The sequence below is a fragment of the Rhodotorula paludigena genome, assembly GCF_050403205.1.
Source record: "Rhodotorula paludigena JCM10292 DNA, Rt_paludigena_JCM10292v1_ctg9, whole genome shotgun sequence".
Classification (NCBI taxonomy): domain Eukaryota; kingdom Fungi; phylum Basidiomycota; class Microbotryomycetes; order Sporidiobolales; family Sporidiobolaceae; genus Rhodotorula; species Rhodotorula paludigena.
In genome coordinates this window covers 452,134-473,533 of record NW_027481449.1, presented here as the reverse complement: position 1 = coordinate 473,533, position 21,400 = coordinate 452,134, and the positions used below count along the sequence as shown (strand labels likewise).

General features: G+C 64.3%; 11 protein-coding genes across 11 annotated transcripts; 7 read left to right on the top strand and 4 right to left on the bottom strand.

Annotated features, from left to right (window-relative positions):
• Nucleotides 1-530: 530 nt before the first annotated feature.
• On the bottom strand, nt 531-1,723 carry JCM10292_001031 (uncharacterized protein; the record flags this gene model as incomplete). The annotated part of the gene is made up of 5 exons (XM_076647549.1): nt 531-538; nt 696-865; nt 936-1,336; nt 1,405-1,590; nt 1,649-1,723. The coding sequence occupies 5 exons, from the start codon at nt 1,721-1,723 to the stop codon at nt 531-533; spliced, it is 840 nt and encodes a 279-aa protein (XP_076507084.1).
• A 607-nt stretch (nt 1,724-2,330) lies between these two features.
• JCM10292_001030 (ribonucleoside-diphosphate reductase large subunit) lies at nt 2,331-5,876 on the top strand (the record flags this gene model as incomplete). Its single annotated transcript, XM_076647548.1, has 14 exons — nt 2,331-2,348; nt 2,418-2,439; nt 2,508-2,541; nt 2,612-2,672; nt 2,734-2,835; nt 2,897-2,993; nt 3,059-3,174; nt 3,239-4,046; nt 4,114-4,198; nt 4,263-4,835; nt 4,901-5,243; nt 5,315-5,378; nt 5,439-5,798; nt 5,863-5,876. The coding sequence occupies 14 exons, from the start codon at nt 2,331-2,333 to the stop codon at nt 5,874-5,876; spliced, it is 2,697 nt and encodes an 898-aa protein (XP_076507083.1).
• A 294-nt stretch (nt 5,877-6,170) lies between these two features.
• Nucleotides 6,171-7,028, top strand: JCM10292_001029 (uncharacterized protein; the record flags this gene model as incomplete). The annotated part of the gene is made up of 4 exons (XM_076647547.1): nt 6,171-6,394; nt 6,470-6,598; nt 6,658-6,739; nt 6,801-7,028. The coding sequence occupies 4 exons, from the start codon at nt 6,171-6,173 to the stop codon at nt 7,026-7,028; spliced, it is 663 nt and encodes a 220-aa protein (XP_076507082.1).
• Nucleotides 7,029-7,135: 107 nt separating this feature from the next.
• Nucleotides 7,136-7,824, bottom strand: VPS71 (Vps71p; the record flags this gene model as incomplete). Its single annotated transcript, XM_076647546.1, has 4 exons — nt 7,136-7,327; nt 7,390-7,469; nt 7,534-7,722; nt 7,791-7,824. 4 exons carry the CDS (start codon nt 7,822-7,824, stop codon nt 7,136-7,138), a joined length of 495 nt encoding a protein of 164 aa, XP_076507081.1.
• A 216-nt stretch (nt 7,825-8,040) lies between these two features.
• Nucleotides 8,041-9,370, top strand: RPN11 (proteasome regulatory particle lid subunit RPN11; the record flags this gene model as incomplete). The annotated part of the gene is made up of 7 exons (XM_076647545.1): nt 8,041-8,139; nt 8,238-8,328; nt 8,395-8,494; nt 8,558-8,639; nt 8,703-8,879; nt 8,942-9,109; nt 9,179-9,370. 7 exons carry the CDS (start codon nt 8,041-8,043, stop codon nt 9,368-9,370), a joined length of 909 nt encoding a protein of 302 aa, XP_076507080.1.
• A 98-nt stretch (nt 9,371-9,468) lies between these two features.
• JCM10292_001026 (uncharacterized protein) lies at nt 9,469-10,605 on the bottom strand (the record flags this gene model as incomplete). The annotated part of the gene is made up of 2 exons (XM_076647544.1): nt 9,469-10,195; nt 10,256-10,605. 2 exons carry the CDS (start codon nt 10,603-10,605, stop codon nt 9,469-9,471), a joined length of 1,077 nt encoding a protein of 358 aa, XP_076507079.1.
• A 134-nt stretch (nt 10,606-10,739) lies between these two features.
• On the top strand, nt 10,740-11,825 carry JCM10292_001025 (ADP-ribosylation factor-like protein; the record flags this gene model as incomplete). Its single annotated transcript, XM_076647543.1, has 8 exons — nt 10,740-10,832; nt 10,995-11,053; nt 11,118-11,154; nt 11,223-11,238; nt 11,303-11,469; nt 11,529-11,640; nt 11,708-11,744; nt 11,807-11,825. 8 exons carry the CDS (start codon nt 10,740-10,742, stop codon nt 11,823-11,825), a joined length of 540 nt encoding a protein of 179 aa, XP_076507078.1.
• Nucleotides 11,826-12,025: 200 nt separating this feature from the next.
• On the top strand, nt 12,026-14,003 carry JCM10292_001024 (uncharacterized protein; the record flags this gene model as incomplete). Its single annotated transcript, XM_076647542.1, has 6 exons — nt 12,026-12,171; nt 12,235-13,215; nt 13,270-13,563; nt 13,631-13,709; nt 13,769-13,939; nt 13,998-14,003. The coding sequence occupies 6 exons, from the start codon at nt 12,026-12,028 to the stop codon at nt 14,001-14,003; spliced, it is 1,677 nt and encodes a 558-aa protein (XP_076507077.1).
• Nucleotides 14,004-14,201: 198 nt separating this feature from the next.
• JCM10292_001023 (uncharacterized protein) lies at nt 14,202-15,713 on the bottom strand (the record flags this gene model as incomplete). Its single annotated transcript, XM_076647541.1, has 5 exons — nt 14,202-14,876; nt 14,940-15,088; nt 15,153-15,193; nt 15,258-15,486; nt 15,554-15,713. 5 exons carry the CDS (start codon nt 15,711-15,713, stop codon nt 14,202-14,204), a joined length of 1,254 nt encoding a protein of 417 aa, XP_076507076.1.
• A 254-nt stretch (nt 15,714-15,967) lies between these two features.
• Nucleotides 15,968-18,903, top strand: BRN1 (condensin subunit BRN1; the record flags this gene model as incomplete). Its single annotated transcript, XM_076647540.1, has 9 exons — nt 15,968-16,201; nt 16,272-16,476; nt 16,544-16,623; nt 16,684-16,984; nt 17,040-17,594; nt 17,656-17,909; nt 17,969-18,146; nt 18,230-18,495; nt 18,559-18,903. The coding sequence occupies 9 exons, from the start codon at nt 15,968-15,970 to the stop codon at nt 18,901-18,903; spliced, it is 2,418 nt and encodes an 805-aa protein (XP_076507075.1).
• A 620-nt stretch (nt 18,904-19,523) lies between these two features.
• On the top strand, nt 19,524-20,931 carry JCM10292_001021 (uncharacterized protein; the record flags this gene model as incomplete). The annotated part of the gene is made up of 2 exons (XM_076647539.1): nt 19,524-20,338; nt 20,394-20,931. 2 exons carry the CDS (start codon nt 19,524-19,526, stop codon nt 20,929-20,931), a joined length of 1,353 nt encoding a protein of 450 aa, XP_076507074.1.
• Between the last annotated feature and the right edge of the window lie 469 nt (nt 20,932-21,400).

Genomic DNA, 21,400 nt, shown 5'->3' with positions numbered 1-21,400 from the left:
TTGCTACTGCCCTGTCCCGGGCCACAGCAAAAAAAAAGCAAATGCCCCCACACAGGATCGAACTATGGACCTTTCGCTTACTAGGCGAACGCTCTACCACTGAGCCATAGGGGCGTGCTTGTGTGCGGTCGCCTTAACTGTACGTACATAACGCCTGCTAATGCCGTCTGCGTGACATCCTCCGTCCGGCCCCTCATTGCTGGCAAACAGTGCCTCCGGACAGCTCGGCTCTTCCGACTGGCAGTAACAAAAGTGCGACAGCCTCCAGCTTGATACCGATGCGTCCGTCGGCAAAAGAACAGATGAGAGCCGTGCCTCCAGGGTGGATCGAACACCCGACCTTGTCATTACGAGTGACACGCACTGCCACTGTGCTATAGAGGCGTAAGCTGGTGCCGCCGACTTTGGCTGGCGTCCAGATACCCTCCTTTCGTGCCCCGCGCCGAAGACGCCTCAGGTCCTCGCGCTATCGGGCCTGCAACAACTCTACGCTTCCCTCCCGAAACAGCAGCACGGTCCATCGTCCTTGGTCAGCTAGCTATGACATAGATGGCCGCGGGCACACGTGCTCGACCTGACTGCGCTGATAGATCGAGCCTGAAGCACTGCGATGGCTACGATTCCTGCACTGCCTTCTGCAGTCTGCGGATACCGTCGCGCTTTTCCTGTACAGCGCGGACACGTCAGCAACGAACCGGAAGGGGCAAGGAGGGGAAAGAAACGAGCAATCAGGATTGTCTTGACATTGTTGAGCACGCTCTCTTCGATCTGCGCCTTGACAAGCTCGTCATGCAGGGCGCCATATGCGCGCTCGTAGACGTCGCGTTGGGCGGCAAGCGTCTCCAAAACTGTCATGCCCAGAGCGCTGCGTGCCAAGCCGAGGTCAACGAGTCTGTGTCGCTGCGCAAGCAATGCAAGCGAAGGCAGTCACGCACGGGTCCATCGCGCGCTCGAGCTCAGCCTTCTGCTCTGCTGTGAGCAAGTCACCGGCCTGGCCCGGCCGATCGGCTGGCGAATCGAACAGCGTCGCAAGGTCTGCATCGGCGAAAGCGCGCGGCACCGGCGGCGGCACGAGGTTGCGCAGGCTGGCCTTGAGCCTGACGCCGGTTGTTCCGCGCCGCAAATCGGCGCGTACAGCGGCGGGGCGGCGGCGCCGCCCCACGGGCGAGCCGGAAGAGGACGGAGCGGGAGAGGAGGATGCGCCGCTGTCCGAGCCTCCGTCGTCGTCTTCATCGTCTTCATCGGCGTCCTCGCCCAGCGCGTATGCATCGCCATCTTCGTCATCGTCGGCCGTATCCTCTCTGTCAGGGGATGGCTCGCGCGCCCGCTTCTTGCCCTTGGTCGTCCTCGACGCTTCAGGCGCAGCATCATTCAGTCGACGAGAACCCCTCGTCCCGCGCGCACTCGCGATGGTGGACGACCCTTGAACACCTCCGAAGTGGGCTTCGCCAGCCGCTCGGACGGGCGGACCTGCTTCGCTGGCTGTTGCGGTAGTTCCCTCCTCCGCTGCGTCTCGCCGTGCGTGGCTTTGCGGACCTGGCGGGCGCCGACGCCGTCCTTCCGCAGGTGGCGGGCTCGATACGGGGGAAGCTGGCTGGGACGAGTCAGGTCGCGCTCGGGTGTCCTCGCCTTCGTGAACGTCGTGGACCTTGCTGGCGATGGCCGCCGAGCGGGCGGCGAGCGTACTCGGACCTGGCCCGGCAGATGCCGAGGGCGGCGACATAGCGGACTTAGCGTGCGGAAGGCTTCAAAAGCGGGTACGGATGCGAATGAGATGCGAGATGGTCGTGTCGAGGAGGACAGGCAAGGCGGATGCGTCCGCGGTCGATGGAGCAGGGCTCGGCGCTGACAAGCGGGCTCGAGCTAAACGAGACTGTCCCGCGTCGCTGCGGACGGTCGACCAGAGAGCTGCCGAGGCGGAGGTTAGCACGACGACAGCGAAATCCGGTAAGCGGTAAGCGGGGTCTGAGAACTGGCGAAGCACCTTGTTCGAGTCCTGCGATCTTGTCTGGCTACTGTGCACCGTCTGTCTTGACTGAAGCCCGTGCCGAGGGCTGCTTGCACGCTCAAGTCGCGTGCGGCGCTCGGAGGACGGCTCGCGCGCGGACAAAAGGATCGAGGCCGAGAGCGCGTCGTGCGAAAATCGCGTCGAGTCGCGCGCGTCGAAGCTGACGCGACCGACGCGACTGCCGCCGGTCGCTCGCGTTCCCTCTCTCCCCCTCCCTTCCCTCGCTCTTCACGCACTCGTCCTCCGGCTCGCACGAGCTCCTCGGCAGCGACCGCAACAGCACCTGCAGCGCCCCACCCCGTCACTCCTTCCTTCGCCAGGCATGGCGTTCGTCTACAAGGTGCGCCTTGCCGCCCCTGCTCTCGCGACGCGTCTCACGCTGACCAAGCCCTCTCTGTCCGCACTGTAGCGCGGTGAGCTTCTGCAACAGTGTCGACAGCGCTGTGACGTCCCCTTCCTCGGCGGGACTCTTCCCTCTGACCCTTCTTCGCCACCGCAGACGGTCGTCGCGAGAAGGTCGCTTTCGACAAGATGTACGACTCCCGCTCGCACGCCAGATTCGCGGCTGGCGCACAGCTGACTGATCTGTTTGCTTATGTCCAGCACTGCGCGCATCAGCAAGCTCTGCTATGGTCTTGACATGGACCATGTCGAGCCCATCGAGGCGAGTCTGCTCTTACACGTACATGCCCGAGCTGGCTGCTGACACGATATATCGGTTGCAGATCACCAAGCGTGTCATCAACGGCGTTTACCAGGGCGTGACCACCGTCGAACTCGACAACCTGGCGGCCGAGACGGCGGCTTACATGACCACCCGGCACCCCGTATGCTGTCCTCGCATGGTCGCGTTGGGGCTGGGGCTGACAACGCACTTTGTGACAACAGGACTACGCCATCCTCGCCGCCCGCATCGCCATCTCGAACCTGCACAAGGAGACCAAGAAGACGTTCTCGCATGTTATCGATGACCTGTACAAGTACAGTGCGTTCGGCCGCCGATCATCAAGCCTTGCCTACTGCCAGGCTGATCAAAGAGTTTCACCGCAGTCAACCCGAAGAACGGTCGCCCGTCGAGTATGATTTCGAAGGAGACGTACGAAGTCGTGATGGCGAACGCGGACCGCCTCAACAGCGCGGTCATCTACGACCGTGACTTCAGCTACGTGCGTGCCCGCACACGCAGTCAGTCGGCCGTGGGCAGGACTGACGATGCCGTGCTCGGTTCAGAACTACTTCGGCTTCAAGACCCTCGAGCGTTCGTACTTGCTGCGCATCGACGGCAAGGTCGCCGAGCGCCCTCAGCACATGCTCATGCGCGTCGCTGTCGGCATCCACGGGGCCGACATCGACCGCGCCATCGAGACGTACGACCTGATGTCGCAGCGTTACTTCACGCACGCTTCGCCCACCCTCTTCAACGCCGGCACGCCGCACCCGCAGCTGTCGTCGTGCTTCCTCGTCACGATGAAGGACGACTCGATCGAGGGTATCTACGACACGCTCAAGACGTGCGCGCTCATCTCGAAGACGGCCGGCGGCATCGGTCTTTCCATTCACAACATCCGCGCCACCGGCTCGTACATCGCCGGCACCAACGGCTACTCGAACGGCATCATCCCCATGCTCCGCGTGTACAACAACACGGCTCGCTACGTCGACCAGGGCGGCAACAAGCGCCCGGGCGCCTTCGCCATCTACCTCGAGCCGTGGCACGCCGACGTGTTCGACTTCCTCGACCTCCGCAAGAACCACGGCAAGGAGGAGGTCCGCGCCCGCGACCTGTTCTTTGCGCTTTGGATTCCCGACCTCTTCATGGAGCGCGTCGAGCAGGCTGGCGACTGGCCGCTCTTCTGCCCCGCCGAGGCGCCCGGCCTTCACGAGGTCTACGGCGACGAGTTCAAGGAGCTCTTCGAGAAGTACGAGAAGGAGGGCCGCGCCAAGCGCACCGTTCCGGCTCAGAAGCTCTGGTACGCGATCCTCGAGGCGCAGGTCGAGACGGGCAACCCGTTCATGCTCTACAAGGACGCCGCGAACCGTGAGTAGCCGCCCGCTCGCTCGGTTCCTCCTTTCGTATGGCTAACCTGCATCACGTCGTCCCGCAGGCAAGTCGAACCAGCGCAACCTCGGCACGATCAAGTCGTCGAACCTCTGCACCGAGATCATCGAGTACTCGGCACCGGACGAGTGGTCCGTCTAGGTCGCGTTCGCTTAGTCAAACGCACTCGTCTCACCACACATTGCTTGCTCACAGCGCTGTCTGCAACCTCGCATCAATCGCGCTGCCGTCCTTCGTCAAGAACGGCGCCTACGACTTCGAGAAGCTGCACCAGGTCACCAAGTCGGTTGCGTACAACCTGAACCGCATCATCGACGTCAACTACTACCCTGTCAAGGAGGCCGAGAACAGCAACATGCGCCACCGCCCGATCGGCATCGGTGTGCAGGGTCTCGCAGACGCGTTCATGGCCCTCCGCCTTCCGTTCGACTCGCCCGAAGCACGCAAGCTCAACCTCCAGATCTTCGAGACCATTTACCACGCCGCCATTGAGTCGTCGTGCGAGATGGCCAAGGAGTACGCGGAGACGCACCCGGGCGAGGACGGCTGGTACCCGAGCTACAAGAAGAACGGCGGCTCCCCCGCCAGCCACGGTCTTCTCCAGTACGACTTGTGGAACGTCACGCCGACCGACCTGTGGGACTGGGCCGCGCTCAAGGAGAAGATTGCGCAGCATGGTCTTCGCAACTCGCTCGTCTGCGCGCCGATGCCGACGGCCTCGACGAGTCAGATCCTCGGCAACAACGAGGCGTTCGAGCCCTACACCTCGTGCGCTGTTCTGACAGATGTGCTAGAAGCGTGCAGTCCGACTGACCACACGACTTGCCCTGTAGGAACATCTACACCCGCCGCGTCCTCGCCGGCGAGTTCCAGATCGTCAACCCGTGGCTCCTGCGCGACCTCGTCGAGCGCGGCCTTTGGAACGACGCGATGAAGAACACCATCATTGCGCACAACGGCTCGATCCAGAACATCCCGACGATCCCGGATGACCTCAAGCGCATCTACAAGACGGTGTGGGAGGTCTCGCAGAAGACGGTCATCGATCTTTCGGCAGACCGCGGCGCCTTCATCGACCAGAGCCAGTCGCTCAACATCCACCTGTCGTCGCCGACCATGTCGCAGCTCACGTCCATGCACTTCTACGGCTGGAAGAAGGGCCTCAAGACGGGCATGGTGCGTGGCCGCTCTTCCCTACGTGTGTCTTCTTTCAGCGCAGGCACTGAGGCCATGCATTCGTCCCACAGTACTACCTGCGTACGCGCGCAGCCGTCGGTGCCATCAAGTTCACGGTCGACCAGGCGACGCTCAGTGCGTTTCCGACCGACGTAGCTTTTTGCCTGCCTAAATGCTGACATTCTCGCCGCACAGACCAAGCCAAGGCCGCGAACACGACTGCGCCTGCGCCTACGCGCCCGTCGGGCATGCGTGACATCACGAACGGCGTCGCGCGTACGTCGCTGTCCGCTCAGCCGGCAGCTGTCAAGCGCTCGCCTACGAGCAGCTCGCCCGCGGCCTCGCCCGCACCTGCATCGCCCACACCCAGCTCGGAGCCGTCGCCTGCGCCTACGCCAGTCCCGGCAGCAGCGCCGGCCAAGGCTGCGGCTTCGACCGCCTCGTCGACCGAGGAGACCGACGGCGAGATCACGTACGAGGAGGCTATCCGCCGCCGTGACGAGCACGCCGCCGCCGTCCTCGCCTGCAGTATCGAGAACAAGGAGGCCTGCCTCAGTACGTTCGCGCTCTCTTCTTGTACACTTCAACGCACGCACTGACCATGACCCCGCGCCTACAGTGTGCAGCGGCTGAACAACTAGATGACTCTGCCGTCCTCCTTCGCCTTTCGCTCGGCTTGTCCGCCTTATTTGTTACTTTCGCGCGCATCACCCTCTCACGTTGTACTCGTTCCTTGGTGTATGCCCGCCCTTGCTTTTGCTGCTGTAAATTCGATCGCTTCCTCTGCATCGACCGTGTCGAGAGCAATGCACGGTTGCACGGCGCGTTTGCTACGGCCCGACGCCGCGAAGCCTTGAAGCACCACGGAGGCGGTGCACCTTAGGCTCTGCTTCTTTCATCTACAAAGCTTCGCTCCCGCTCCCCAGGATGACGACAGAGCTGCACATCTCTGGCGTGCTTCCGTCATCGCTCTACGGCGCCACGATTGAGCGCCTGTCGAGCTACTGCGAGCGGGGCGAGGCCTTCACCAGCAACGAGGAGGTGTTTGCCCGTTCTGCCGGCGAGTCGAACGGGGGTGGAAACGCTGGAGCGGGGCTACAGCTGCGCGTCAAGGCGCTCAGGACGCGCTCGAGCGGCGATGCGGCACAGTGGTGCGCTCACATCTCCCCACAAGGCGATGGGAGCGGTTGCACGCGTCGAAGCTCACGCGTGTCCCTCGTTGACAGGTCACTGCAGGTGAGTGGACGACCAGAGCCCGTGCGGACTGCGCCGCGCGCACAGCAGCACGGCGTGACGGAGCTGCTCGTCGAGGATGGGTCTGATCCGCGCGTCTTCGCACACGCGCTCGGCTACGGGTGCGTCCTCTCTTCGAAACGATATCCTCTGCTATACTGAGGAATGATTATCCGTTCAGGAAGAGCCTGTTCACTCTGAGACGAAGAGGCGTCGTCTTTCACCGCGCGAACGTCTCCATCGAGCTCTTCCAGCTGTACGAGGTACGCCCGTCTCTCCGGAGCTGAGACGACAAACACGGATAGCTGACGGAAGATTGAACAGGCGGACAACTCGCCGGCTCCGCTAGACACCGCGTCGTACGCCGTCAGCGTCACGACCCGCTTCACCGCCGCGCCTCGGACAGGAGCGGGTACACCAGGGAATGCTGCGGGGGCGGCAGGGATCGGACCTGCAGCGGCATCTCAAGAAGTGCGAGAAGCGGCGCTTGGCGCGCTCGAGGACGTGGCGAGGCTGCTCAAGGGGTTGGTAGACTTGCGGCGCATTGACTGAAGCGCGAACCGCACGTTTCTATGTTCGCACACGACAGAAAGCAGGAAGAGCGTGTAATTATAGCAACAACAGGTCGGAACGGAGCACGTCTAACAAGGCCACCGCAATCACCGCCGCTCGCAACGACTATCGTCGTGCGTCGTCTTGCAACCGATGTCGCAATACTTGAGGCCGCACCGCAGACACGAGTACTTGGGCTTGTAGCCGCAGACGGAGCAGAGCTGAAGAGGCGGGCGGCGAGACGGCGGAGCTGCGGCGGTCAGGTAGGACGGTTGCGTCTTGGGCTGCGACGAGAGGTTCTGCCGTTCAAAAGCAAGGTCAGCTCGCCTGCCCCGTGTCCGGCGACTGGTGCGAGACGTACAGACTCGTCGAGGAGCGTGGCCAGGTTCTTGCGGTACATGAGGAGGGAGCGAACGGCCATCGACTTCTTACGCTTCTTGCCTGCGGAGAGAGAAGGGGTCAACGACCTGGACGCGCATCAACTCGGCGCCAACAGAGATCACACCTGAGCCGTCGTCGTCCTTTGCAAGCGCGGAAGGCCCCTTGTTGTCGTCGTCGAGCTCGCCATAGGCAGAGGGGCCGGTGGTCGGCTCGGTGTAGTTGGTGCGCTCGAGGTCGTTGAGGTGGCGCTTGACGCGGCGAGCGACGTATTCCGAGTCTGCGATGACTGCGCTCGGGGCTGCTGCGCGCTGGGCTGTTGCGGTTCGAGACGAGGGCGATGAGGATGGGGAGCGGACGAGGCGACGGAGGCGAGAGACGCACGCTGCCTGCGGTCCTTCTTGGCGGTGCCGAGCATCGTGCTCCTACGATGCTCGTGCGCTGGTCGCTGGCTGCCCTGGCGGCGAGCGGGCGAGTGGTCGAGGGCTGACGCGGTTCCACTCGTCTCGCCCGCAGAGGCCTTTCCCTTTCTCCACTCTCCAGCGAACAAGTGCCTGTGCCTGTACCTGCAGTAGCTCTTCCTCTCACTAACCCACCCTTCCTGCCCGCAGTGGACGCACAGCTGCGCAGCCTGATGGGCCAGTTCGGCGGCGGTCAGCCCGCTCCCGGCGGCGACCACCCGACCAACGACAATGCAGAGACGGTCCACATCAGCAGTCTCGCCCTCCTCAAGGTGCGCAACCGCAAAGTTGACCAGCGCGGAGCCACGAGCGAGAGCTGACGTTGTCGCTTCCCCTCCCCGTCCTGCTCCGCCGTGCTCTGAACGCGCAGATGCTCAAGCACGGCCGCGCAGGCGTGCCGCTCGAGGTCATGGGCCTCATGCTGGGCGACTTTGTCGACGAGTACACCGTGCGGGTCATCGGTCCGTTCATGCTTCCGCCTCTCTCGCCAGCGGTGTATCTCCTAGCTCACACGTTTCACCCTGCAGATGTGTTTGCGATGCCGCAGAGTGGTACGGGCGTGTCGGTCGAGGCGGTGGACCCGGTCTTCCAGACCAAGATGCTCGACATGCTCAAGCAGACGGGGCGGTGCGTCCCACAGTCTCTCTCCTCTCGACGTGCCTTTCCGCTGAGACTTACATACACCGACAGACCAGAAATGGTGGTGGGATGGTACCACTCTCACCCCGGTTTCGGCTGCTGGCTGTCGAGCGTCGATGTCAATACCCAGCAGGTGCGCGGCCCCCCTCCCTACTTCGCTTTCCTCGCCCATGCTCACGCTCATCCTGTACTGCAGTCCTTCGAGCAACTGAACCCTCGAGCAGTCGCCGTCGTCATCGACCCGATCCAGTCCGTCAAGGGCAAGGTCGTCATCGATGCGTTCCGCTCGATTAACCCGCAACAAGTCATGATGGGCGTTGAGCCGCGGCAGAGCACGAGCAACATTGGCCACCTGCAGCAGCCAAGCATCCAGGTGCGTTAACGACCACTCGCTCGACTCCTGATTTCGGTGCTGACCCGCCGCTCGTCTCGCAGGCCCTCATCCACGGCTTGAACCGGCACTACTACTCGATTGCGATCGCGTACCGCAAGACGGACCTCGAGCAGTCGATGCTGCTCAATCTGCACAAGAAGAACTGGACCGAGGGGCTCAAGCTGCGGGATTGGCAGCAGATGAAGTCGAGCAACGAGGAGAGCATCAAGGTATGCGCGACTACTTCGACGTCTCCTGCCCGGCTTGAGCGCTGACAACTGCATCCCACCGCACTGCAGCGCATGCTCTCGCTCGCGCAAACGTACACGGCATCGGTCAAGGAGGAGGCCGAGCTGACGCCGCAGCAGCTCAAGACGCGGCACGTCGGCAAGCAGGACCCGAAGCGGCATCTCGAGGAGGCTGTCGAGAAGGCCATGGGCGACTCGATCCTCCAGTCGCTGGGGACGATGCTCTCGCTCGGCGCTTTGTAGATACCCACTCCTCCGCCTCGCTCGATCGCCAGCATTGTAACCTTTCTCTCCCGCACTCTTGGACCAGAAATGTGTCCGAATCGGCCACACCCGCCGGCTCAGATTGCCTCGAGCTTGGCTCGCGCTGTATCCCGCTGTTTCCGCCACATCGCGAGCCACTGCTTCTCCGCCGCCGTCACCGCTTCGTCGTCTGCCCCATTGACGGCCTTCTCGATCACCGCCGCAAGCTCATCTGCCACGCCCCCGAGCTCGTCCGCGACCTCGCCGAGCTCGTCTTGCGGCGGCTCGAGCGCCGCAGCGAGGTCGTCCGCGAGGGCGGACAGGCGGGAGATGAGGGGGTGGGCGGATGCGAGGAAAGCGGGAGCGACGAGTGCGGCGGGTGGGGACGGCGGGGCGGTGCGCGTTAAGAGGCGGTTGACGAGGAGGCGAGAGAGGCGGAGGAGGAGGTGCGCGGCTGTTGCTCGTTCCCGTTCGGGCGCCGACAGCGGTCGAGAGGACCCGAAGTCGTCCTCGTCCTCATCCTCGTCCTCATCCTCTTCCTCCTCTCCGGGCTCCTCCGCGCCCTGCTCCACCTCCTGACTCAGCTCCTTGATCTCGTCCAGGCAGTCGTCGAGGAGCTGGAGCGTGTCGCGCCAGCTCGCGCGCTCGGCGTCAAGCTCATCCTGCGGGAGCGCTGCGGCCTTCTCGACGACGGCCCACACGGCCTTGGTCGCGATGAGCTGCGAGTCGCGCTCCTTCTTTGCGGACGCGGGAGGTGCGGAGAGGGTCGAGGCGGTGGACGCGAGGTAGGACTGGAACGCCTCGATGCACTCTTGCGCGGACCAGCTGCAGCGAGGTGCAAGTGTCAGCAGAGGTATGCGCATGGTCTGATCACGACGAGCGCACGTGATCTTCTTTGCGAGGACGCTGCCGTCCCTCGGCAAGCAGTCGAACACGAAGCGCAGCTTGTCGAGGATGGGGACGAGCTTGTCGAGGGTGCCCTTTACGGCGTCGAGCGAGACTGGGGGCTTGAGGGCGAGCGAGATGGCGGTGACCTCCTTGTTGAGGGTCTGGAGGTGGGCGACAAAGTCGCTGCGGACGTCGGCGAGCGGGGGCGGCGCGGAAGACGAGGTCGAGGGAGATGAAGAGGGCGGCGAGGTGGGAAGAGGGCGGGGCTGCTTGAGACTCGCGAGGGCAGTCGCAGCAGCCTCCTCGACGGTGCTCACGAGCTGCAGCACTTGCTCGAGCGGGGTCATGGCGGGGATAGCGACCTGGCGTGAGCGAGAGAGTCGAGCACCGCCTCGCTCACCGCTGGATCCGCTCCCGTCCACAACGCACGCAGGACAGCGAGCACGCAGAGCAGCGCCAGACGGGCCTGGACTGCTCGCAGATGATCTTCCGCGCCTTCTTCGACTGGCTCCGCGCCCTCTTCTGGTCCACCCAGCTCGACGTCGCCTGCATCGGCCTACAGAACGCAGGAAAGGTGCGCATGCCCTCGCCTTGCTTCGTCGCTGGCTGCACCGCTTCGTGCAGAGCAGCACCGTGCTCGCTTGCTCGTCACAGTGCACCCACTTGCCCGCCTCATCGCCCAACCCGAGGTGGGGAGTCCCTCTGCGCACGACTGACCTCGTACTCGGACTTGCAGACTTCGCTCGTCAACGTACTCACCGACAATGCGTTCAGCGAGTCGATGATCCCGACCGTGTGAGCCCGCTCTCTCGACAGTGATGCCTGCACTTCCGCTGACGACCCCTTCCTGCGCTCGCAGCGGATTCAACCTGCGCAAGGTGCAGAAGGGCAATGTGGTGCGCTTGACTTTGTGCTTCCGCTAAGCGCTCGCAGGCTGACTTGCTCTTCATTCCGTCAACTGCAGACCATCAAGATGTGGGGTCCGTCGTATCGCTCCTCTTGCCGGCTTGTCTGCCTCTGGCTGACCCTCGTGAACATCCGCAGACCTTGCAGGGCAACCACGCTTCCGATCAATCTGGGAGCGGTATTGTCGGGGCGTCAACGCGATCGTATGGGTGCTCGATTCCGCCGACCGCGATACCTTCGCAACCGCACGGTCCGAACTGCACGCCCTGCTCGAGAAGCCAGAGCTGCGTGGCATCCCACTCTTGGTACGTGCTCACGTGGATCGTTAAAAATCCGCAAAGGAAGCTAATGGTCCCGTCCGCAGGTTCTCGCAAACAAGAACGACATTCCCGACCACGCCTCGGTAGACGAAGTGATCAAGGCTCTCGCCCTGGCAACCATCACGAACCGCGAAGTCAGCTGCTACTCCATCTCTGGTGAGCAAGGTCTGCCCTCGAACCGCACAACGCAGCCCGAAGCTCACCCGAGTCGTTCCGCGCGCAGCCAAGTCCAGCCGGAACATCGACATCACGGTGGCTTGGTGCGTCCGTCGTACTCAAGCTGTCACTGCGCACGGCTGACATCTCCCCGCTTCCCCCCTAGGTTGACGAAGCGATCCTGAACGCGAAGAATGATGCCCGAGCATTCCGATACCTGCTGCACCACTTCCCTCGGACTTTGTTGTTCTGTGCCCGTCCTCCAGATACCTTTCTTGAAGCTACTGTAGCACTAGACCTTGCACTGCACCTCTGCAGCTCCTTGTTGACATCGTTGACCCGTCGAGACGCGCCCATCCTCATCTCTTTCCCCCACTCTGCGGCCATGCTGCCCTTCACGAGCGGTGCTGCGCCTGCGCAGAGCATCCGAATCCCTACGTTCACGTCACCGACTGCACAACATAAGACGGCTGTGCCCGTAACGCGCGAGGAGGCAAGGGCGGCGAGGATCAAGCAACCCAACTCTGCCAAGTCCGTCCTCGCTCTCGAGGCCCTCTACCCAGTGCTTGCTGACCTTGTAGCTCACTAAAACAGTCAGTGGACCTCGCTCAGCGCGCTTGCGAACGCCGGACCCTCCTCGCTCGCTCATCTCCTCGGCCGGCGCGATGAGCCAACACCCTCGACTAGCACGACCGAGCCCGCCGAAGCACTGCCCGAGCCGACAAAGAAGCCCAAACGCCGCTCCACTGTCTTGCCGCGCAAGCGGACTACGCCGAAGGCTTCACTCCCTGCGCCTGAGCCCGTTCAGGCATCTCCGCCGGTTCCCTCCTCGTCCGCTGCTCCCGCCCCAACCGCCTCGACGGGCGTAATCGCTGCGCCACGCGCGGCCGAGGGACCCGTCGACCCGCCGCGCCGCTTGTCGGGCACGCCTGCGGCCCCGAGCCTGGCAGGGAAGGCGTACCGCCGCCCTTCGGACCCGGAGTCGAGCGTGGCGTCGACTGCGACGGTGAGGACCGCGGCGGCGTCGCTGACGCAGGGTGCGAAGCGGCGGCGGAGCTCGATGAAGGCGAAGGCGCAGGAGGAGGCGAAGCGTCTGCAGAAGGAGGACAAGGGCAAGGGCAAGGCGGTCGAGCCAGACGGGCCCCCCGCGCCTGAATCGCTCAAAATGCAGCGCCGCAAATCGACGCGGGCGGCAGAAGCTGCTGAGCAGGACGAGGCGCCGGTGCCGACGACGAAGAAGGCGCGACGCTCTTCCACGAGGGCGTCAGCGGCGGCGGCCGTGCCCGAAGTTGGTCCGAGCGGGGTGGCGCGCAAGCGTGCGCCTCGAGCTGCAGCAACGGGCAAAGATAAGGACGCCGCGCCGCAACCTGCTGCGCCCGAGCCGGATGCAGGAGTCGAGCCTGAGCAGCCGGCCGCATTGGAGGTGGACACGCCACCTTCGCCGCCACCGCAGGAGGCGCCACGCCCAGCCAAGCGACGTCGCTCGAGTGCCGCTCGCGCGCCAGCTCTGGCTGCACGTGAGGAGTCGAGCGCTTCAGCGGAGAAGGGCGAAGGAAAGAAGCGGCGTCAGCCCAAGTGAGCCTTCTCCGGGTTCCCCCTTCCAAGTCCGCCACTCACACATACCTGTAGATCTACGGCTACCGATGCCGCCGCGGTCCCGAGAAAGAAGCGTCGCACATCCGCCGCTTCGACTTCTTCGTCCACCTCAGCTCCCGCCTCTCCTCCTCGTGCCGGTCAATCACGACGCAAGCGCCCTACTCCTCCGTCACCTTCGACGGAGGACGATCAACCTGACGTACAAGACGAGCCCGTTGCCAAGAAGGCCATCCGCATCGCCACCGAACGGCTCAAGGGCAACAAGGGCAAGCTCAACGTGCTCGACGTCGTGGCGGGCGGCTCGAAGCGCCTGCTCGAGAGACTACAGTGCGTGATTTCCTTCGTGCTCCCGAGGTCTGGGCCGGTTTCGCCGACTGAGGAAATGGACACACAGATCGAACGCCAAAGACGCACGCACGCTCCAGCTACTCAAGCGCTTCTCGGCAAATGTGCAGGGTCCGCTCCTCGAGCGTGTACGTCTTGTTGTCTGTGACTCTTGGCCAGCTGGGCTCTGACGGCTCTTCCACCTCAGTCCGCCCTCGTCTCGACCTTCACCAACACCTCGACCTCGCTCTCGTCCGCTCGACAGCGCGCGAAGAAGCTCCGACAGCAGCTACTCGAGGTGCAACAGGCGCGAGCGGGAACTAGGCGAGAGTTGGTGGCCAAGGAGACCGAGCTGTTGCAAGCGGAGAAGGAGAATGAGGTGCGCCGTCTACTCGGCTGTTGCGGCGCTCCTGACTGACCCACACCGCTGCGCACAGACCTGAAAGATCGAACAGGTAGTAATTCGGAGAACCGATGGCAGCATCGCTCTCCTCTCGGGGCATCTCGTAGCGTCTGTCTCATCCACGTCGAGTGCAGTATCAGTCTCCGCTATACTCTCCCGCAGTCATTGTCAGCCACCATTGAGGGAAAACAAGTGTCCGTCCACTGCACAATGCCTCGACAACACAGCTGATCACGCCTCAGAAGTCGGTCGCGAGCAGCACCTCCTCGAGCCTCTTGCGGTCCGCGTCGCTCATCTCGGCCTTTGCGAGCTTGGCGCGCATGTCGTCCATCCACTTGCTCTTGAGCGCCTCGAACGACGGCGCGCCTGCAGGGAGGGCGACGTCGAACGCGGCCGACGAGGGCGGGACGACGACCGAGCGCGTCGACGACGACTTGGTGAGCTTGTTGTTCTTGGCCAACGAGCCCGCGCCCGCTTTCCCCTTGCTCGCGACTTTGGCGGCGCGGCCGCCCTTCTTCTTCTTGCCTGCCGACTGGTGCTCGACGTTGCTCGCCTCGTTGCGCTCCATCAAGTCCCAGTCCTCGTCTTCGCCCCCCTCGCTCCGCTCGTCCGACGAGTCGGACAAGTCGTCCAGCTCGATCGCGCCGTCGTCATCGCCGCCGTCGTCGTCGCTCGCGACGTACTCGCCGAGCGGGCTCCCGTTGATGCTGCGCATGATGATGCTCTCGCCCCTCCGCGGGCGGCGCTGCGTCCCCGGCCCACCGCCGCCGGGCGTCTTGGCCGACGAGGAGGAGGAAGGGCGGAATGCGGGCGTGGGCGGGAGGAGCGGGTTGGTGCGGTAGACAAAGTTGTTGTGGTTGCTGGAAGAAGAGGTCGAGGTCGAGGGGCGGAGACGGAGGCGGGGCTTTCGGGACTGCGCGCGTACGAGAGTCGAGGTCAGGTATGTCGCTTGGATGACACCCTGCGGATGACGTACGCTTGTAGGTGACAGGCCGGCGCCGTTCCTCGAGCGGAGCGACCCCGTCCGCGAGACCGACGCCGTCTGCTTCTTGGCCGCGGACGAGAAGAGCTGGCCGCCCTTGCCTCCGTTGCGCGCCTTCTTTGACATCGCAAAGATATCGTCGTCTGGGTGTGGCGAGAGAGACGCGTTAGAGCCTGGTTAGGGAGCGCACTGACAAGAAAGGCGCACCATCAAGAGTACCGCGGGGCGAGACGGGCAGTACGCGTTTCCTGAAGGTTCGGCAGAGTCAGCGCTCGCTCGTGCGAGATTGTCAGCGAAGCAGAAGCGACGCACCGCTTCCTTGCGCTCTGCTCGACTTCGCTGATGGGCGGCGGGCGCATCTTCTCCTCGACGAGGACGCGCAGAGCGGCATTGGGGTCGGCGCCAAACTCGCCGACGAAGCGGCCGAGCGAGAGGGCGCGGACCTGGTCGTCGAGCGAGGCGAGCGTGTCTGCGAAATGGCGCTCGAGGGCGGCGAGGCGCTCGTCCGACTTGCGCACGAGCGAGCGGAGGAACGAGGCGGCTGCGAGTACGATCTCGTGAGCTCCGCATGTTGCACTTCATTCGGCTGAACGTCGGATAGAACGCACTCTCGAGGTCAAAGTCCTCCTTGAGCGCCTGAAGCTGGGCCGAGTCGAGGAGGTCGTCCCGCGGCGGGTCGTCAAGGATAACGGTCTTGGGTACTCGTGCAGATGCCTTGCGCTGTGCCGAGCTGGGCGGCTGTGCCCTCGCTGCGGTGCGGGTGGCCATGAGAGCGGAGAGGAGACTCGAGTTGAGCGACGGGGACGAGGCGGGGAGAGTCGTTGGTCGAGAGTTACGAGGGTTGCGCTGGTTCAGTGTCTGCAGCCCTGTGCACGTCGTGCGTGCTCCTATCGAGCGTGTCTGTGGTTCGTGGCGAGGCGAGAAGGAGCGTCGCCTTGGTCTGCGCGCTCTCGTCTCGCTCAACATTGACGCTCGCTTCCGCCTCGACGCGCTCCAAGGGTCAGAGCGACTGCACCGCTGCCATGCCAGGACGCAAGTCATCCTCGCAGCGCTCGTCGCTCGGACAACCGCCGCCTGCGACCCCGCCCAGGCTCCCGCCCGCCAAACACCCAAAGATGGCCGTCCTCGCCGCCGCCAACCGCCTCCGCGACGTGTCCAACACCCCCGGACGCAACGTTAGCGGCGTCCTCGGCGCCGCACCCCTCGTCGTCGAGAGCCAGCGCTACGAGGAGTGGATGAAGATCGCGACCGACAATGCACGTCCTCTCTCCCCGCTCGTTCTGCCCAGGAGGCCGTCCTGACTAACCCGAGAGTCTCGTTACGCAGAAAATCACGTCGACCAACACCTGGAACCTCGCCCTCATCGACTACTTCCACGACATGTCGCTCCTGCGCAATGGCGACGACAACTCGATCAACTTCCAGAAGGCCAGCTGCACCCTCGACGGCTGCGTCAAGATCTGGACCTCGCGCGTCGACTCGGTCGCGACCGAGACGGGCAAGCTCCTGAGCGGACTCGGCGAGGACGCCCGTGCGTCGACGCTTCCGCTTCTCGTTCTCCGTTTCCGGTTGCGGCTCATAATCGCTCTCCTTGGCAGGTGCTGACGCAGACGAAGAGGACGATGACGAAGACGGCGAGGCAAACGAGGAGCGGCAGGAGAAGCGGGCGCGGAAGCGAGTACGTCCATCACAGCCTTCTCACCTCGGCAGCAACCCCGGCTGACCTCACTCTACACAGGCTGCACGGCAGGCCGCGACACTCGCAGATGACTTCAGCAAGCTGCGCGTCAAGCAGTTCGACCTCGAGTTCACCGTCGACCCGCTGTTCAAGAAGACGTCGGCCGATTTCGACGAGGGCGGCGCGGGCGGCATCCTCATGAACCACCTCGGGTGCGACGGGACGATGAAGGTCGTGTTCGACGCTGGCGACGCCAAGCTCGACTGCGAGGACGAGGAGGACGAGGACGAGGAGGAGAAGGCGCGCAAGCGCCAGCAGGAGGAGGAGGACAATGTCGAGATCGACATCTCCAAGCTTCGAGGTGTGTCGTCGCGTTTCTTGCTGTTCGAGACTTCTATACTCACACGTCGTAACAGCACGCTGTTTGCCGCACGGGCTCGAACCCCTGGCGACCATGTCCCTCTGCCCTTCGCTCTCCGCCTTCCGCTTCTCCGCCGACGCGCACCTGGACCTCGGCCTTCTCAACCTCGGCAACGACGACGACGACGATGTTCCCTCCTTTGCACAGAGGCACGCGCACGCCGCAGGCGCAGACCATCCGATGGGCGAGGCCGGGGACGACTTCGGCGGGTTCGACGACGATCACCTCGGGCGCGACTTTGGTGGGGGCGGGTTCGACGACGACGATGGCGGCGCGGGCGGCGAAGTCGACTTCTTCGCGGACCAGTTCAGCGGCGGCGACGCGCCTGCGTTTGGCGGTCCGGGGGCGGGTGCAGGAGGGGGGGCTGGGTTTGGTGCGGTCGAGGCGTTCGACCCGCGCCGACAGCACGACGACCGCGACCTCGTCATGAGCATGGACGGCGCGGTCGGCGATGACGGCATGTTCGAGTTCTTTGATGCCAAGTTGGGCAAGAACTGGGCTGGACCGGAGCATTGGAAGATGCGGAGGGGCATCGCGGGCGCCAAGAAGGGTGCGTCGGATGACACTTTCTATTCTGTGCGCCATCTATTGACATGAACGGTACGCCGCAGACGACGCGGCACCCGCCAAGCGCGAGAAGAAGGAAAAGGTGGCCTTCTCGCTCGACTTCACGCAGGACCCGCCCACCTCGATCAAGGAGCTCTTCGCCGCCGCCAACCCCAAGTCGTCGATCACAGCGTCGGCCAAGACGCGTGCGCGCAAGTCGACCGGCGCAGGCACGGCCGACGACGATTTCACGCTCCCGGACGACTTCCACTTCAACAGCCAGAACCTGTTGCGGCTCTTCCTGAAGCCCAAGACGACTGCGCGTCTTTCCTGTCCATGCTGTGCGACGCTCGAGCTGACCTGCGCCTCCGCTCGCAGCTCAAGATGCGCCGCCGCAACGTCCAGCTCAACAACGACGGCGGCGAGGCCGACGTGCAGTTCTGGGCGCAGGCGGGGCAAGCGGGCCAGGTCGGCGAACCCGGGATGGGCATGGGCGACGGTGACTTTGGCGGGATGGATCCGGCGGAACATGACGCGTTCCAGGACTTCGGCGGAGGTGCGTCGTCTTTCTCGACTGCTCACGAAGTGTCCGTCTGTGAGTCGGCAGACTCACTGATGCTCCGCTGCCTGATGCTGCAGGCGGAGACGACGACTTCCCTCCACCGTTCGACACGCAGTGGCTTGCCGGCGGCGACGACGACGACACGCCCGTCTTCGACGAGGACGACCCCGACTCGGCCGCGAATAAGGAGCTGGATGACCTGGCTGCGGCAACCCAAGGGCAGCTCCGACGGGTGCGGCCCGAGACGGTCAACTATGCCAAGCGGGCAAAGCGCGTCGACGTCAAGAAGCTCAAGGACAGCATCTGGCGGGAGCTCGAGGAGGTGGTCATCCCCGTCAAGTTGGTGCGTCTCGCCAAAGCACTAGGTTTTCATCAACGCTCCCGCTGACCGGCCTGCGCACCGCAGTTCCCGGCTTCACACAACTACGACCCGGCAGATGAGCCCATGGCCGCAGCATCTCCCTCGGCGACGCCCACGCGCCCTCCGAGGCCCTCGCAGCCGCGCAAGAAGGAGGCACTCGTCCCCGTCGTGTCGGGGTTGCGCAAGATGTACCCGAAGGACAAGATGGACGAGATCTCGACGTCGTACATGTTTATCTGCCTGCTCCACCTCGCCAACGAGAAGGGCCTGCGCATTCAGACGCCCAAACCGGTGCTCGACGCCGACGAGGGCGACGACGACGATGGCCTCGCGATGCGCAAGCTCGTCGGTGGACTCGAGTCCTTACGCGTGCTCAAGGAGGTTGCGTGAGGTCGCTTCGCTCGCCTCCCTTCCTGTGTCCGGATCTACTTCGTCTTTCTGCTCTCCATCGTTGTCGTTTGACCTTGCCTCCGACCTTCCAGCGTGCACTGTCGTCCAGTTGTATTACCATTGCGTCGCTCAACATGAGTGAGAGAGGCTTGAGACGTGTTGTTCACAGTGGGAGACCGAACAGACGATAGCAATCGGCTGACAACCGCCGACTGCACACGTGTGCGTTACAATGGTGCGCTGGAGTGTCGTAGGGAGGCAGCGCAAGCAGCGAGGTCGGGGGAGCGACGCGCCTCGACGCGCCGCATTTTGCGCGACCCTCGATCGCAGCAGCCCGACTTCTCGCCTCGCCCTCTCCCCTCTGGCCCCGATCCGGCTCGCGCTACGCTTTCTCTGCAGGCAGAGCACCGAGAACAGCTCGACGACGCCGTCTCACAGCGAGCCAAGACTTGTTCGCTAGCGTGCGCGCTCCTCTCCCGCTCGAGCCCCGCGGTCGCGCCCTTTCTTCGCCGTCGCCGCCGAACGGCGTCCGTGCCCTTTCTTCCTCTCGCTCTCGCCGCCCAGTCGCTCGTTCGTGTACACCGCTGCTCGCCGAGCAGCACATTCCCCCCCTCGCCGCCATGTCGCGTCTCCTCACCCAGATCGACATGAACCGCGTGCCCTCGTCGTCGTCGTCCAGCGACGACTCGCAGCCCGCGACGCCGTCCAAGGACAAGATGCGCGAGTGGACGTTCCCGCGCAAGCTCGACGCGCAGGTGTCGTCTGCCCTCGCCAGCTCCGCCTCAACGCCCGGCGTCGGCACTCCGCAGCAGCACCACCACCATCAGCAGCAGCGGCCCCTGCACAACTTCGTCGAGGGCGTGCACGCTCACACGAGCTCTGTCGCCCGCAATCACGCCTCGTCGCCGTCGAGCGCGCACCCGCACGGCCACCCTGGGTCGATGGACTTGCGGCACCGCTCGAACGCCTCGCTCGCGTTCGGCTCCTCGTCGTCCCCGACCAAGCCCCTCCTCCCCCGCCTCGCCGAGATTCCCCACGCTCCCGCCGACGTGGCCAAGCTCGTCTACTCGAACGTTCGCCGCCGCAGCATCCACGACATGGTCTATCTCTGCATCTTCGGCGGATGCCTCGTTCTCTTCGCGTGCGCCCTCCTCGGCGTAGGGTATCACGGGCCCGCAGCGCCCAAATCTTCGCCCATGGCGATGCAGCAGCAGCGGGTTAGCGAGTCGCGCGAGACGGGCGCAGAACCCGTCATCAACGTCGAGATTCCCGCGAGCTTCTTCCCCTCTCCCGACGAGATGCCTGCGCCGCCTGCTCCTGCCGAAGAGTACCTCGCCGATGTGCACCAGCCTCACGGCGACTCGTCGCACGATGCAGGCGAGGACCACTTCCAGGACAGCCCTGACGATCCCGCTCTTTCCGACGAGCATGTCCAGTGCGTTCTCTCTGTAGTCGCACGCTCATGCCTGTACTGACGTAGAGTATCACAGCCATGTTCACCAGCCTGCCGAAGACCCCCTGTGGCCCGAAGACCCGGAGCACCTCGAGCGCGAGGCGGAGGAGCAGCGCCTCGCACGCCCGCGACCTGCGCGCCTCCCGCCGCAGGAGGATGAGGACGAGGCGCTGGTCGTCGAGGAGCAGGCTCCTGAAGATGACGACGAGCCACTCGCGGTGGCGGAGGAGCAGGTGGTGCAGGAGGACGAGCCTGAAGCCGACATCCTCATCGACGACACGATTGACGTGCATCGCGAGGCGCCCGCGCCGGGCGCGCTGCACGTCGTCGATGCCGACGACGAGGACACGACGAGCTCGCTTTCGGCGCTCGAAGAGCTGCTCGACTCGGCAGAGGAGGAAGAGGCCGAGGCGCTCGCGCAGAGCGCGGCTGCCGCCGCCGACCGCAACGAGCTGGCGCGCGCGCAGCGCGGCCGCGAAGCGCTCGCACGACAGCAGCGCGACACGGCCGTCGACGGCGAGGCGGAACCGCAGCGCTTCGTGCAGCGCAAGAAGCGCCTCGCGCGTCTGCGGTGAGCCGCCTTTCGCGCGCGGCCTTTCTCCCTTTCGCACCCTCGTTTTGCCACAATCCTTGTATAGCTCTTCGCACTGCACTTGCCTGCCAGCCCCTGTCGTTCCCGCATTGCAAACCCTCGTTCTTACAATGTTCCGCGGAGATAGAGCGGACTACGCGGCGGAGAGCGCCTGAGCTGAGGCCGGCGGAGTCGGCTCCACCTCGCGCCTCTCTCGCCTCGTGTGCTCGCTCCCGCAGCGTTAGCTAGCCGAAGGATCGCCATAGGTGAGCCTGCGCTGCTCAAGATGCCACTGAGCCGCGCACAAGAGCTTCGAGGAATACGGTCGCCGCTGTCGCGTCCTCATCGCTGGAGGAGCAGCGCAGCGTGCGAGGGCGGCGCGGCAGCGCACTTGACCGCCGCTGCGAGTGTCAGCAGTTCCCGAAGAGCTCTTGATCCGCGCTCGAGCACTCACCGTCCAGCCTCTCGCCAGA